The sequence below is a fragment of the Haliotis cracherodii genome, unplaced genomic scaffold (genome assembly GCF_022045235.1).
Source record: "Haliotis cracherodii isolate W230 unplaced genomic scaffold, xgHalCrac1.p SCAF_13, whole genome shotgun sequence".
NCBI classification, from domain to species: Eukaryota; Metazoa; Mollusca; class Gastropoda; order Lepetellida; family Haliotidae; genus Haliotis; species Haliotis cracherodii.
Window position 1 is genome coordinate 4828006 of NW_027266268.1, and position 17238 is coordinate 4845243.

Consider the following 17238-nt stretch of genomic DNA (forward strand, 5'->3'; position numbering starts at 1 on the left):
GCGGTGGCTAAGCATCTAAAGGGAACGCCTCACATGATCCTGTCGAAATGCTTTGCCATGATAAGTTCTGATTTTCGAAATCTTCCTAGGTATGTGTGTGTTTTGCGACCAAATACAACTTGAATTATAAAAAGAAGTACTTTTTTCTCCAATTCATATCACAGCCTGCCTGAATATATATAATGCAAATCAACAAACTAATAGTTTTTAAATTTATGTATTTACTGATTTAATTACATGTAAACGAGACCGCTTCTGTTCGCCTCATTAATACTTCTGTCACTACAACAACAATACACTGATTTAATTACATCTTAATGAGACCGCTTCCGTGCATGGTCTTGTGGTAGATCGTCTGTCCGAAGAGCGGAAGATCGGACGTTAGATCCCCGGTCGCGTCATATCAAAAGACGTCAAAACGTTGTACTTGTTTTACCCTGTCTGCGCTCGGCATAAGGGGCTAAAACAAGGACTGGTCGGCTCGGAGTCAGTATACCGTGTCCAAGTGTCACGTTAAAGTGAGACTAACGGGATCGGGTGGTCAGACTCGTTGACTTGGTGGATACATGTCATCGTATCCCAACTGCGCAAATCGATACTCATTATGTCAATCACTGGATTGTCTGGTCCAGACTCGATTATTTACAGACCACCGTCATGTAGCTGGAATATTGCCGAGTGCGGCGTAAAACAACAAACATCTTAATGTGCGGCATGGTACTTCATTGGGCTAGCACTATACATTCGGCAATAGTCCCGACTGGTACACGTATATGCAAGTCACTATATAGTGCAATAATCTTGAACGCGGCGCTAAACCAAATTTCACAGATATGTTAATGAAACCCTTACATTAGTTCATGAATGTTTTGTTCTGGGAATTTTGTTTGGCACGGGGTGTTTTTTTCGGTCATCGTGAACAGAGAATGTGTCCTGGAAGACGTACATCTCTGTCATTCCAATCATCCCCGCAATGTAAGTAGTCGTGGGAACTATTAATTTTACAGTGGACATATCAATGCGCGGAATACTCGAATGACTAGAATGACTAGAATACGACATACCAATGGCTCCAGTGACAACAGTGAAATGTACTTGAAGTCGAATACATTTTGTTTTTAAACTCAAAGTTCCATTTCTTGAATTTCCCAAATAAAGATACTTAGAAAGGGAAGCTGTGCAATATCCAGAAAGCAGTTTACAGACCGTCGCTGGAATATTGATGGGTGCGACTCAAATCAACAAACAACAAACAAAACAAAAATTGAAATGCTTGGTCCCGTTCCACAAAGCCATGTTAGCGCTAGGGCTATCGTTGGCCTATGTAAAAGTATGGGATCATCTTAGCAAACAGAGTAACAGGGCCCACACTCCTACAAAGCTGGCCGCATGGAACTCTGGGTAGGAGAGTGAACAGAACCGACAGATTAGCTCGGCCCCGTCTCTCATAACGCAACTTTACGACGCGCATTGGGAGCCAGGAAACAGCTTAGACCGACCGACTCTGACGGTACAATGTCTTGACGTCATCCATTGAATGACGTCATAACATTGTCGTCTCAGCTGACAGCTGTCATGACAACATAACATAACATAACACGCTGACTGCATAGTCGTACACACAGCGAGCGGCGACCGCCACCATGGATCGATCGCAATAGCCAGATCTCGTCATGATAAGCTTTTCAAGTCGGGCCAAAGTGTCAAATGCCGTCATCAGTAAAACAGGGACGGTGCTGGTGCAGAAAGTTTAACATCACTCGACATAATATGTGAGTAGTAGACAGTTAGAAACGACTGGACATTAGCCGATTTGACAATACCTGCGTTCGGTTATTTAATAATTGTCTTTTAGAGTGAGGGCCAAACCATATGAACGTCGGAGCCTGTTTTGGCAAACAGGGTTTGGGTAACTATCCGAAATAAAACGCAGAAACTGCAACCTTAGATAAAAAACAAAATGGCTGCCAAGAGAAGGAGAAACACAACATGTGTATTGCTATAACACATGACTAGGAGAGGTTAACAAATGTTTCATTGCTTGACATAGCTTCCATTGTACTTTTTTCAAATTTAATGCATATAAAACAAAAAGAATGTTTAACATAATGCCTAGAACATCAAACAGAGATGCAAAAACATCATCAAAGTTGCATTATTGCAAGTATTTGTGTCAACAATCGAAAGCTGAATTCCCTGACGAACATCAGAATACACATATATAACTAATACCTAGTTAAATGTATTCATTAAAATATTTGTTCATGACTGGATCAATAAATAACACAACTTTCTTTACCGATGACCGATGCTCACTAGAGTACCGCAACCCAGGGGTTCGGTAGGTGTGGGCAACTTAGGTCAACCGATGACTGACGTAAATCAGTTGACGTGAGCTAACATTGATCAATCAAGGTTAACTTGGGCCATACCTTGGTCAACACAGGTTCACCTGGGTCGTCCAGGGTTTTCAAATTGAAGACCAGCGCAGTCACGCGTTACCAATCGGCCATATTTGTTTTGTATATTTGTTTACTTCTAATGTAATTTAAACTTCATCTGTGTTACTGCATAGCGTTATTGGAGTAAACTGCAGTACACGGGACCCCATTACAAATACCGGAACCTACTCACGTTAGTATTTGGAAAGTGAAAATGACATATACTTGCAATAATTGTTGCAAGTCGTTGTGTGGGAGGCAAATAAAATAAAAGTAAAATGAACACACTATAAAGTTGTTATTTTACAGTTAGAAACCGTTACTGTAAAGTTCGGAAGTCGTGCACATTCCTTACCAATATGTCGGAGGTGAAATTGGGTTTAACGTCGCGTCCAAGATTACTGCACTTATATAGCCACGTGCATGCACGTGTTTGTGTGGCTGCTTGTACTAGTCCGGACTGATGCCGATTTATAGTGCTAGCCCACTAAGATACCATGCCGAAGTTTAACATGAATACTCCACTCAGACACAGTATACTGACTCAGAGCCGACCAGTCCTTGTTTTAACCACTAAATGCCGAGCGCGGGACAGGGTAACAACAAGTACCATCTTTTAACGACTTTTGGTATGACGCGGCCGGGGATCGAATCCCGGACCTTCCGCTCTCCGGGCGGATGCTCTACCACTAGACCACGGAGGCGGTCCAATATGTCGGAAAGTATCCGGTATTCTCCATTAATCTCCCTTTATAACTGTTACACGTCCATGACGTGAGACAGAAAATGAATAGTTGTATTCCAAAATTATAATAAATAAAATTTAATAACTCTACAATATGGTAAATATTGGGAACAGTAATGTGGTCCCAAAACCCCCTGCACCCTAAAAAAATCCCAAAATAATCCAGTAAATCTGAATGTGAATACAAAAAAATAGAATAAAAATAGGTGTGGGCGACAAACAACACCAACACACATGCATCCTATAGTTTGCACGTGCCTCACGTGCGTAGAGTGTCATTCCTGATTTTGACACTTTCAGTGAAGGTTGATTAATCTCTGTGGACCTTTATTTCTGTAAATCTTAATGATTCTGCTTATCATACAGTTGCGATTTCTTGATTTCATTCATTGTTTTGTCTATGAACTGGCGATGCGGCGTCTGAAATGCGCGGGTCGTCTACGGGCTATTGACATGCAGGAAAGTCGGCCTGCAGTGGCTAATACTTTCAAAGTTTAACCAGTCTGTGATTAGCAGACTATCGAACAGGTACCAACAAAGCAAACATGTCACAGGTCAACGACCATGTATGACAAAGTGAATGAGGATTCAAACTCAGACAGCATTATTGCAATGTCGCAAACCCTTAGGTCACTACCACATACCAATGTGTTTGCTGTCTGTCACTCCACTATGCGTTGTCATGGTGTGTCAATACAAAATAAAATACGGGGTTCCAATGCTAAAAAAAAACATTTATTGAAAATTGTCCCATTTTCGTCATATATTTTCCACTTATTTCTCACTCACTCACTCAAGCATCGACTTATTATGGGTTATTTTCCATTGCAGATCAGGCCATCTTGTATGAGAGCATGTCGAAGGCGATAGAGAATCACAACATGGCGGTGTCTATACGAGAGGAGGTCCTGTCCTGCCACATCTGCCTGGAGGTTCTCACGGAAGCCAGGACACTGCCCTGTCTCCACACCTACTGCAAGGCCTGTCTCATGAAAATGGTGGAATTCAAACACAAAAAGGTCCGTATTATCAGGTGTCCGGAATGCAGGGAGGAGGTGAGACTGTTCAAGGCAGGAGTGGAGGACCTGAGGTGCAGCTTCTTCATCAACAGTTTGATGGAGATTTATAACACCAAGAGACAGATGTTGATGTGCACTGTGTGCAGGCAAAGACGTGTAAACAAGACAGCAGTGAGTAAATGCACGACCTGTGGAGACGGCCTGTGTGACACCTGCAGTAAAGGACACCAACTGTCTACTACTACCGTCCACCATAAGGTCCTTCCACTGGGGGAGTTTGCATCAGGGGACTACGATCAGCATCTCCGGGAGGCCCAGACCTTCCCCTGTGTGGCCCATCAAAAGGAGTTGGAGTATTACTGCGAGACGTGTGAGAAGGTGGCCTGTTTGTCTTGCCTCCTTGTGGATCACAAGGACCACACCTACTCCACGATTCCACAAGCGTATACCAGCAAGAAGGAGCTTCTTGAAACAATGTTCTGTCAAGTCCAGTCTAAAGTGACTCAGATTGAAGAAACAAAAACACACGTTGAACACTTGCATGACGAGGCCGAGAAACAAAGCCGTGAAGTTATCAGAACAATAATAGATACCGGAAAGGCTGTGCTGCAAGCGGCAGAAAGAGAGATTACACAGACTAAACAAACTTCCAAAACACTCATCGAATCTCGACTTGCCACATTAACCAAAGTTAATGAGAACCTGGACAAGCAAATAAAACAGGAGAAATCCTCTATAGAATTCTGCCGCCGGGTGCTGTCAAATGGTAAGCCTGTGGAAGTCCTGGAGATCGGGGATATGTTAAGGAAGAGGCTTGATCAGCTGAGTCTGGTGGAGAACCAGGTTGACGTCAAGGAGCTGGACTCCAACACTCGCATCCAGGACACCGTTGTCAACAAGAAATTCCAAGGGGACTTCTCGCTGGGTATTTTCAAGCCAGAAGTGGAAAAATCAGTCCGAGAAGTTCAAACACAAACTGACTTCACACAGCCTGCAATGAACACCCATGACGCATCATCTCAGTACACTCCAGACGACTTTGAGTCTCAAGAGTCTGGCGTTGACCAGGAGTTGAGAGATGCTCGTGTTGCAGGTCCTCCTGGTGCGGAGGAGGCGGGTACCCGTGATGGAAACATCCTCAACGCACCTGTGGACAATGACCTGGTCCCAGACAGCTCAGCAGATGCTGGTGGGTCCTGCAGGGCAGGTAGAGATGGGCGGGGGTCTGGAGATGGTTCAACTGCTGCACCTGAGGCTGTGAGGGAGCACGGTCCTGGGGATACTAGCTATGTCTGCCGTGGACCCAGGCAGAGGGATGCTACAGTCTATGATTACACGTTTCATCTACTATTCATCTACATCTTCTGTACACTGTTCCTATGGGATCATTTCAGTGGTTATTGGTGAGGAACTATTAAGAAAATTGATGAGATGACATTGTTTTATATTTATGCTATAATCATGAAGTAATAATTGGGTCATGTACTGAATGATTAAACATACTAGTAGGGGTGTTGGGTCGTGGAGGGTGTGTGTATGAATGAAAACTGTGCTTGTTTAAACTGATATTAATCTATCCACAAAACAATAGTTGTTTTTGTCCGTTTAAATAAACATATTAAAGGTGTGATTTCATGATGTTCCTTTGCTCTGATGTCAGGCAATCGAATGCCTCCCACATTTGATACCAAAATAAACATGTTTCATGTTCATCAAAGCCTGATATTATTATCATTATCATCATCATCATCATCATCATCATTACTTAAAGGGTCATAAATGGGTCACCATCATGGTTTTAAATCTTCAACCATCGGTCCCTGGCGGATAAGAGATCAGTAGCTGCACGTGGGCTGGAGAAAGACATTTATCAAACTTCCGTATCAGAATGTAGAGATCTGATTGGTTCATGTGATCTTGATTAATACTATGTATCCTGCCTGGGAGGGAAAGTCACGTGACATAGCACAAGTTAGCCTCAGCTGTTTTCTATTAATGTTCAATTTGTGAAAATTATTTTACGACGGCAGTTTGAAACATGTCGGTAAGATGCATTCGTTGTAGCAGTATCACTCGGGGTATGTTATTAATTATGGTGTCTTTAGTTGCCGTATACTGTGTCATAATAGGTTTTTCTGCTAACCTAATATGACACCGTATACGGCAACTAAAGACGCCATAACGAATTTATTATGCCGAAAAGTTTACATTCTCTGGTATCCATATCGCACGCGTCATGTCAAAATGAAAACTTGAAACTTACAACCGTACGTTGACGTTAAGGGTCAAAGGGAGACTACTCTTCAAACCTTAGAGGCCAAACCTTGTTGAAAATTTTAACTATAATCTTTATCAATAAAGTCACGAACGATAAATTGCACATCAAAATTAATGATAGCAAAACACAAAACAGTGTTAAATAACGTATTTCGGTACCAGAATTTCCATGTGAAATATGTGAGGTGGGTGTTGGAAAATCCAAGATGGCTGTTACTACCGACTACGGTTTCATATTAGGTCAATCTCGCTGCCGCTAAACAAAGATCTGAGGTCATCCCATTACGGGTCACGTCAGAACCTTTCGCGAATTTTGACCGACCACTGAAATGACCAACAAGAAGTCGACATCAGCCATTTAGAAAGCAGCTTCCTCGAGCTTTACGGCACTCGTTTCAACCTGGCGACTTCATTTCAGACTACGCTTGAAACATGTGTTGACACAGTTCTCGATTAGAATTTTGAAAACTGAACAAACGAACATTCCGGAATGTCTAATATATGGTTGAGATTGTATGGCAGTGCTTCCCACGTACTGTGCAACGCCTCCTCCGTTCAAATGTTTATCCCACGGAAGCGAGAGACAATTTTGACGGAATTAGTCGTACGGGCCGTAATTGTCGTTCGGAATACCCCGTGTTAACGTTTTCGAGGTTGCATGGCTAGAAAACACATTCCGACTGTCACTTTCATGATCTGGTAAGCGACGCTTTGATTGGTCGGATGAAAGGTCGTTCTGACGTGACCCGTAATGGGATGTCCTCAGATCTTTGTTTAATGAGATTGATATTAGGTCAGTATCAACCATCTTGGATTTTTACTGACGGTGTACGGGCTCATGTGGGGTCAGTAGTTCTGCTCTCTGATTGGTCAATCTCACTTTGAGACATGATAAGTGGTTATATGCGTCCCTCATTAGGTTTTACACCACACGCCTCATTTTTTAACGGATATGAAAACGACGTTTTTCTTTCAGGTGTATAGCTGTTCGACTAGCTGTTGTGCGTGTACTCCGCTGCGGATAGTTTTATAATATTACAATGCGTTCACATTTTTACGACTTTCTAATCAAATAATGCGACCTTGTGTCTGTAATTTATCCCGATTTTCTTTTTTTTCATTCCGATAGATCGGAAGGCCTGTGTATAAAATATTATGCAGGACGCATAAAACATATATACCCCGAGTGATAATGCTACAACTTATATTGTGGGCTATGTTGAACTAAAAGTGATTTAACCATGACCGCCTCATTAATGTTTGGGGGGGGAGGGGGGGGGGGGGGGGGGGGGGGGGGGGCGCGGGGGCCCAATCGTCGCAATTCGCTGTCAAGAGTTACGTCCCTTGGTTACGCTAGAAACCTGTGATTGTGGGTTCGAATCCCGTTTCGCCCCGATTACGTTTCTAGGTTTGTCAACACCATACCCCATGCTCATGGGTGTCACCGAAGTCAGGTCTGAGACCTGCTTCTCTCCGGGCTTTCCTCCCAAAATAAGCTGACAGGCTGTGATATAACTGGAAAATTTGTTAAAACCAGCGCTAAACCAAACTCACTCACTCACTCAGAAAGGTTTGTATGCACTTCGCTCCTCCATACAACAGATATGCTGTCAAACAGTGACAAATTATGAAATGTTGCTGTGTGCAACTCACTGAAGTCAAATGAACCCAACAAATCTAATACAAACTCAACAGTTGCCTGATTTTGAGTAAGTGAGCGAGTGAGTATTGTTTACGCCACTATTAGCAATATTCCAGCTGTATCACATCGGAGACACCTGACATGTGCTTCACACATTGTAACCATGTGGGGAATCAAACCTGGTCTTTGTATGACAAGCGAACACTTTAACCACTAGGCTACCCCACCACCCCTTGCCTGATACTGAAGCAAGGTGTAGAGAAGATGTGACCCTTTGCTGGAGACACATTGCTGCTGTAACCTGAGCGCTCATTGGTCGGAGAACGAGTTGGATTCCCTCTTGCCGAGACAAGGCCGTCGCTTGATTCGATATAGACTGCACTGCATAACAGGTGTATGCATTCAAGAGGAAAAAAAGAGATTATTTTACTAGCATGTGTGTCATACTGATTTTTCAAAATGAGTGTCAGAATTCTTGTATTTCCCGAGCAAGAGTCCAGTTAGGAAACTGTCGTGTCGATTTTGGTCGATTGCAGGATTTGCAAAGCATGTACACCGCCAACTCGTTGTCAACAGATATTTTCCCAATCTTTTCATGATTTTAATCAAGGTACTCACACAATTTGATGCATTTCACGATGTATGACCCGTTTTATCACAATATAGAACTTGATTTTCGATCAGATCGTCTTGACAGGGCGCTGCCATTTTGTTTGATACAAATGCAAGTGATACGAGAGCTGGAATCTAATTGGTCATTAGGAGAGGCATAGAAGGGACATGACTCCTAATAACCACTGGTGGCGTTATGATCGAGCCCAGGACTTCCAGTTTAGTTCGGCAAGAGTGGAAACTGGACTTTTAAAGTCAGTTAACTCCCTTGCCTCAGGAAGATGCTGAGCACCACACTGAGCAAGCCATACAATTAAGTCCTGACCTAAATATTTGAAGCCAAATTTCTTTACCATGGTAACCATGGTAAACATATTCAAACACATAATGCTGATGCTCTATTCACTCACAGACACGGCTGAGGCACTATTCAGTAGTCACTCTCCAGATATCGCTGAGGCCAGGGTAGAATAGGTCTTCAGTAACCCATGCTCGCCGTGAAAGGCAACTATGCTTGTCGTAAAAGGGCACTAACGGGACAAGGTTGTCAGGCTACCGGACTTTGTTGGTGCATGTCATATCCCAATTGCATGGATCGATGCTCATGATGTCAATCACTGGGCTGTCTGGTCCAGACCCGATTATTTCCAGACCGCTGTCATATAGCTGGAACATTGCTGAGTGGGGCATTGAAAAAACAAATCTATTCCCTCTCCTCTACAGTGTTGAAGCACTATTCCCTCTCCTCTACAGTGTTGAAGCGATATTCCCTCTCCTCTACAGTGTTGAAGCACTTTTCCCTCTCCTCTATAGACATTGTTGAAGCACTATTCCCTCTCCTCTACAGTGTTGAAGCACTGTTCCCTCTCCTCTATAGACATTGTTGAAGCAATATTCCCTCTCCTCTACAGTGTTGAAGCACTATTCCCTCTCCTCTACAATGTTGAAGCACTATTCCCTCTCCTCTACAATGTTGAAGCACTATTCCCTCTCCTCTACAATGTTGAAGCACTATGCCCTCTCCTCTACAGTGTTGAAGCACTATTCCCTCTCCTCTACAATGTTGAAGCACTATTCCCTCTCCTCTACAGACATTCTCAATGATAAACCAACCACCCATCATTTACATTTATTGAGATTCATTGCACAATAAATACATCATACATATTGCATTTACATGAAAAACACACAATGATTTCCACATCACATGGACCATACGACATTACACATCTTCAAGGATATCCATCTCTGTACTGATTGCAAAATATTTATTATTTGTAAAATAGCTCTTATTTCAAAACAGTTTTCATAAACTCCAAAAACTTCACACGACTCTCTGAAAAACATCCAACAATTACAATCGTACACATATTTTCAAATCATGTGCTCTAGGGTCATATCACGTCACGAGACAACAGTGTATTGTTTCCTTCACCCTGACGGCATTGTTGACGTCTTTCGAATCTTATTGTCTCTGTACATCTGGACATCTTCTTCAGAAATAAATAGAACATTATATAATCAAGTTTATGTCATACTATGTTTACGACACTCGTGCCTAAATTCTGGTATTTCCATTGCTCTCACTCGGGAAATACCAGAATTAAGACACACCTGTTGTTAACTTAGTATGACATGAACACTCGTATAATGTCCTCTATATATTTAGAATAACAAATTTGCATTATGTTCACCATAGGCTCTCATAATACAGTTTTAATTCCTTATTTTTTATATTTACAATGTTTTAAAATAAAGGTAACGCTATTTTTCAGGGCATTATCATTTGCAGAAGCCTGAGGTCTTCCATTAACCGCCCGACGAAGGAGGGCAGTTGAAAAGATCGAGGGCTTCTGCAAATGATAATGGCCTGAAAAATAGCGTTACCGTTATTATAGCTAAATGGATGGAATTTGTTATCAGATAAAAAGAAACATTTACTGCAATCAACATGAATGCCACTGACCCACTTTTACATATATGGAAACATCTTAGAACAAACCAGATGATGTCACTATTGAACGTGACGTCACATATCCTTATCCTATGACGTCACCTAACAACGGGTGTGATAATGGCCCGTCGTCAAGCAATATGAGGGCATTATCAAGTTACAGTGGCCCGCTCATTTTTGATAACATGCGGGCGGTTTAGTGATATTTCTATCCATTTTAGGTAAAAACACAAAGTAGCGATGTATCAGTGAGCCTCCTCACCACCGTCACAAAAAAACACAAAACATCTACATCTTAACATGATCGTCATGGCAACTAACATCACTTGGCAGATGCTTGATTCACCTGCCACAATAAAGAACACAAGCTAAAATAAACAATTATTCTCCTATAAAACTATATAAAATATAATATACACTATAATGCATTACTATACTGTTTGGCAGTTTGTTTGACTTCTCCCTTTCTCAATTGTGAAGGCTTTATTGGTATAAGACATGAAACAAAACAATTTCATCCAAAAGGATCAACACAGGTTTCTCAAAAGTTTTGATAGGAATTTTTATGATTTTTATGGAACAGCAAGAAACAATTTAAAATAAAAAATGTCAGAACTGATTTGAGGTCAATTTCCTCAACAAAAAGAACTCATAAAAATACAGATAAACAGATAAGCTTTTTTCTAACATTTTATTCTATTTTAAAAACATTTTTTACAAATTTATGTTTGCCAATAGGGCAAATTCCCTCACCTTTAAAGGCAATTAAGCCTTTAAAGTACTTTTATACTGAACAAAAAATCCTAGGGATTGTGAAAATACTTTTGGGGATATTTTTTAGTGAAGACTGAGGACACAATTTCATAAAAGTATCCCCAAAATATTCATGATCCGATTATTGCTGAGACTAGTTCTAGACTGACTATTGTCATGACGGACAGTGAGGATGTATGCCACAACACACACACCGAGGAATGTTCCTTCTACACAGATCAGATGGATTGTCTGGAATTGTCAAAACCACTTTCACAAAAATAAACTTACAACCTTCTGATTTCATCCAGAAATATGACGAGGAATTATACAGGATTTTCAACAATGTCCTTATTTTATCACATTGGGGGTAAGTATATCATTGCCATCAATGCAATAGTGCAAACTGTGAGTATGGTCTCAGCAATATTCCAGCAATATTCCAGCAATATCAAGGCAGGGGACACCAGAAATGGACTTCACTGATTTTGGGAATCAAACCCTGGTCTTCAGAAAGACGAGTGAACACTTGAGCCATAAGGCTACCCTATCATCCCTTAAGTCCAAGTGTCTCCTTAAGTTTTGGAGACTTTTTCTCTTTAATGGTCCATTTATTGGTATTTCAATTTGGGACTTTCTTCTGGCATTTGCCATAGAGCTAAGCCAAAAAGGCCTAGATAACTCCACGTGTGACATCAAGGAATATAAAATGTCTAAAATATAAGAGTTTTGAAAGCAAAGGACATTCAATAATGAATGTTTTATGCACAACACTTAAAGATATTACAAAACCTACTAAATATGGACGGACAGTAGACAATTAGTCATTTCAGCTGTATTTTGTTAACTAAGTACAATGAATAAGGCCACAAAAAAACTACTATTTGTTTGTCAGATTTCCCCCCCCCAAGCTAAGATTCTGAAGACATGTATTATATATATATATATATATGTAATTTTACTGTTTTCTAATTAAGTAAATATTTAGATATTTTCTCTTTACAAAATGTAAAGCTCATAAATGAAATGAATAACTATAATTAAAGATTCTAAATTTTATGATTTTCAATTTCACAGAGCCTTAACAGAATTGTCATCATTGGCCTATTCTTGACATCCATTTCTTCCATGTTCATGGAAGGTTGGTTATTATCAAGCACCTAAATACAGTACCGTTTTTTCTCGATTAAGTGAGAGTGAATCTGGGCCAAATTGCACCCAGTGATCTTAGTGTTAAGACCATCATACCTTCCATACTTCGGTATACGACCGTCTTAGCACTAAGATTGTTTTTGCAAGTGGCCCCTTTCCACAAGGTGATCTTAGCGCTTCAACTGTCATAAGTGTATGTTAAAGTATGGGAGTATAGATCATCTTAGCACTAAGATTGCTTTGTGGAACAGGGTCCTGGTCCCACTTGCACAAAGCGATCTTAGGGCTAAGACTAACGTAAGCCTATGTTAAAGTATGGGAGTTATGATCATCTTATCTTAGCACTAAGATGGCTTTGTGGAGCAGGGCTCTGTTCTAGGGTAAGATTTTGGACTACGAGTGATGTGAGGCGGTCTAACAGAAACAAGATGGATCATGAACAGCTTTAGATTTCTCCCAATTACTTTTGAATACCATAAAGTTTCTATACTAAGAACGCAAGTCTATGTTAGTTGTGATCACCTTAGTGCTAAGATCCCTTTGTACAACATGACCCACCGAAGTATATCTGCAACCCTGCTTACTGAATATATCACCAAGTATTATCATAAGTATGAGTTAAATCCATCTCAAACTGGATGTTTCTCAACCTGTCTTGTCACGCCTTCCTAGCATGGACGAGGAAATCCCACGACTCCTGCCACGTCAAGTGTTGTATTTCCTCCTCAGAGAGCGGCTGGTTCCCGTATGTAAATGGTGTAAGCAGATAGAAAGAATACACTGCACATGTAAATAGTGCCACCGCCGTGTATGTGACTACAGATGATATTATTCTGTTTCTGAAATAAAAAAGAGTGCGGTGTTAAATGGGTTTAATGGCAAAGTATTTCAGTTTTATGTTTGGTGAAACATTTGAGTGAGTGAGTTGGGGTTTAACTCTGCTTTTAACAGTATTCCAGTTATATTGCAGCGTGTCAGCTTAATGTGGGAGGAAATCCCGAAGTGATGCAGGTCTCAGACCTTTACCACTTCGGTGAAACCCACGAGCGGGGGTATGTTGCTGACAAACCTAGAAACATAATCGGGGCCAACCGGGATTCGAACCCACAATCATAGGTTTCTGGCGTGCCCAAGGGACGTAACTCAGCACAGCAAATCACAGCGCCTTAGACAACTGGGCCACCCGTGCCCCCTGAAACATTTGAGCACAGGCACACAGTGCTCACATAGCAAGGATCATAATCAAGGCAAATCTGGCATTCGAGTTAAAAATCACTGGATCCTGGCACAACTAAGGGACAACTCTGGTCAATTCATTCTTAATATGCTTTAAATAATTTGGGACTGATGAGGTATCTGATTTGTTAAAGCAGTACATCAACATCAAGCCTGAAGTTCAGGGTTCGGCCATGAAGGTGTCCTCAGAGAGCATTAGCATTTAAACAAAATGAGCTGTATCAGTCTGTTCATCAGACACATAAAGGGCATGTTCTAGAATTGTAATTCTATCATCATGATCATGTCTGTGAGATTCTTTTGTACTGTTCAGAATAACCATGATCACAGAATTCTTCCCAGAAATATAATATCAATACCAACTGCGAATACATCCGTTCTTGACTCAATTTTAAAATTCCTCATCTCCACCTGGCTCTCTACCATACACCCTGCCTCTCATCCTGTATCTCTAGTTGAATGGAACGATGTATCAAGTGTATTTTATTTTAATCCCTAAGTCTTAGTCCTACCACCCAATCTTACCTGCTTCACTATTACAATAGCACAGTCACCACTGCACTTGCCTTCTCTATTGTTTCTCTGGGCCCCTATTTATTTATCTTAACGTGCAACAAAGTATAACGTGTACAAATATTGGAGCTATTTACCTTTTAATTAAAGTTCTGCACCTAACTTTACATGTATGTATGCATTCCAACCCTTTAATTTTTTAAAGAGTGTATTGTGCCATTCTATGCAATACGAAATATGTCTTTGACGGAATACTGTATTAATCTACAACTCGGGGAACAATAAAAACTTTTAAAAAAACCAACAAACTTCACATGTATGAATGTATGTCTGTATGATGAGGTGAGTGATTAGAATACATACATTATACATTAGAGTTATTGCATATACCAGGTGTGTTCCCTTGTTTCTTCACGTGACATACACCATACTGATAGTCCAACAAACATTCATGCTGTATTTAAATCACATCTGTCGACAGATGATGCAGAGCTCGAGATAAGCTGCGTATTTTCGTAAAATATGCATTAAACATTGTTAAATAAACTGAACTATGCAGACAAATCAAATTCTAGCATATCAAATACGCAACAAAGAGTATAAATATGCGATTGAAATAAAATTAATGCATATATTACCACTATTAGATAAAATGATTGCGTATATTGCAAGTGTTTGATAAAATGATTGTCTATGAGCAGATCGCGAATTCACTTGCCGAGAGTTACATTCGGAAAAGCTTGAGTGTCAAACATAATGATAGATGCCAATTGAAAATCACTGCATGCCTAGTCAATGCACTGTCGCTGATTGGTGATTATAAAAATAACTCCTTTCTTACAATGCCAGGTTCTGCAAACAAAAATGGCTTTCCGGAGAGGGAGACGCAGACTGGCATACTACTATTCATATAGTTTTAATGAATAACAGGGATTGTTACGAAACAGGTTTTCAAGTTAAAATACCCAAATGTCAGGAAACAGGTAGTTAAAAAAAATGAATACCCTCTAAAAATTCTGGATACATGATCAAAATCAAACCCCTGGGTAAAATACCCAAATAACTAAAAGCTTATCTACAGCTCTGGGTAATGTACACAGGCACTTTGGACACTTGGTTAAATACATACAACATAAAATGCACACCTGAGAGAAAGACAATAAACCTGACAGCATGACAATAAACACACACATGACAGCATGACAATAAACACACACCTGACAGAATGACAATAAACACACACATGACAGCATGACAATAAACACACACATGACAGCATGACAATACACACACATGACAGCATGACAATAAACACACACATGACAGCATGACAATACACACACATATGACAGCATGACAATAAACACACACATGACAGCATGACAATAAACACACACATGACAGCATGACAATAAACACACACATGACAGCATGACAATACACACACACGACAGCATGACAATAAACACACACATGACAGCATGACAATAAACACACAACTGACAGCATGACAATAAACACACAACTGACAATACACACACACATGACAGCATGACAATACACACACCTGAGAGCATGACAATAAACACACACATGACAGCATGACAATACACACACACATGACAGCATGACAATAAACACACACCTGACAGCATGACAATAAACACACATGACAGCATGACAATACACACACATGACAGTATGACAATACACACACACACACATGACAGCATGACAATAAACACACACCTGACAGCATGACAATAAACACACACCTGACAATAAACACACACCTGACAGCATGACAATGAATACATACCTGTGAAAAATATTATGCAGGTGGTCAATGATGGCTGCTAGCACCAGGATCTTGAACACAATGGCTGGCAGGTAGTGATGGAGGAACAGCGTTCTGTCCAGCAGGAAGAACGGAACGTAGTACAGCAGGTAGCCCCCTACTAGCAGTTCACCTTGGAACACAAACCTGTCCCACTCCGCTGTAACACAAACAGTTCCAGGTTACAAGTGAGGATAAACTGGAACACAAACCTATGCCACTCCACTGTAACACAAATAGTTCCAGCAGGTTATATGTAAGGATAAACTGGAACACAAACCTATGCCACTCCACTGTAACACAAACAGTTCCAGCAGGTTATATGTAAGGATAAACTGGAACACAAACCTATGTCACTCCCCTGTAACACAAACAGTTCCAGCAGGTTATATGTAAGGATAAACTGGAACACAAACCTATGTCACTCCGCTGTAACACAAACAGTTCCAGCAGGTTATATGTAAGGATAAACTGGAACACAAACCTATGCCACTCCACTGTAACACAAATAGTTCCAGCAGGTTATATGTAAGGATAAACTGGAACACAAACCTATGCCACTCCCCTGTAACACAAATAGTTCCAGGTTACAAGTGAGGATAAACTGGGACACAAACCTATGCCACTCCCCTGTAACACAAACAGTTCCAGCAGGTTATATGTAAGGATAAACTGGAACACAAACCTATGCCACTCCCCTGTAACACAAATAGTTCCAGCAGGTTATATGTAAGGATAAACTGGAACACAAACCTATGTCACTCCGCTGTAACACAAACAGTTCCAGCAGGTTATATGTAAGGATAAACTGGAACACAAACCTATGTCACTCCGCTGTAACACAAACAGTTCCAGGTTACAAGTGAGGATAAACTGGGACACAAACCTATGTCACTCCGCTGTAACACAAACAGTTCCAGCAGGTTATATGTAAGGATAAACTGGAACACAAACCTATGCCACTCCACTGTAACACAAACAGTTCCCCGCGGTTACAAGTGATGATAAACTGGAACACAAACCTATGCCACTCCACTGTAACACAAACAGTTCCAGC

At 40.8% G+C, this 17238-nt stretch overlaps 2 protein-coding genes across 2 annotated transcripts in view; one reads left to right on the top strand and one right to left on the bottom strand.

Annotated features, from left to right (window-relative positions):
• Positions 1-4040: 4040 nt before the first annotated feature.
• Positions 4041-5612, top strand: LOC139458766 (E3 ubiquitin-protein ligase TRIM56-like). Its single transcript, XM_071240180.1, has one exon. The coding sequence runs from the start codon at positions 4041-4043 to the stop codon at positions 5610-5612; it is 1572 nt and encodes a 523-aa protein (XP_071096281.1).
• A 4246-nt stretch (positions 5613-9858) lies between these two features.
• LOC139459526 (protein O-mannosyl-transferase 1-like) overlaps positions 9859-17238 on the bottom strand; it is a 40860-nt gene continuing 33480 nt past the window's right edge. The window contains exons 18-19 of the mRNA XM_071241052.1: positions 16164-16341; positions 9859-13434 (exon numbers count right to left, since the gene is read on the bottom strand). Coding sequence (XP_071097153.1) covers positions 13254-13434; positions 16164-16341 — 359 coding nt within the window. The 3' untranslated portion in view covers positions 9859-13253. The remainder of the gene's footprint in view (positions 13435-16163; positions 16342-17238) is intronic.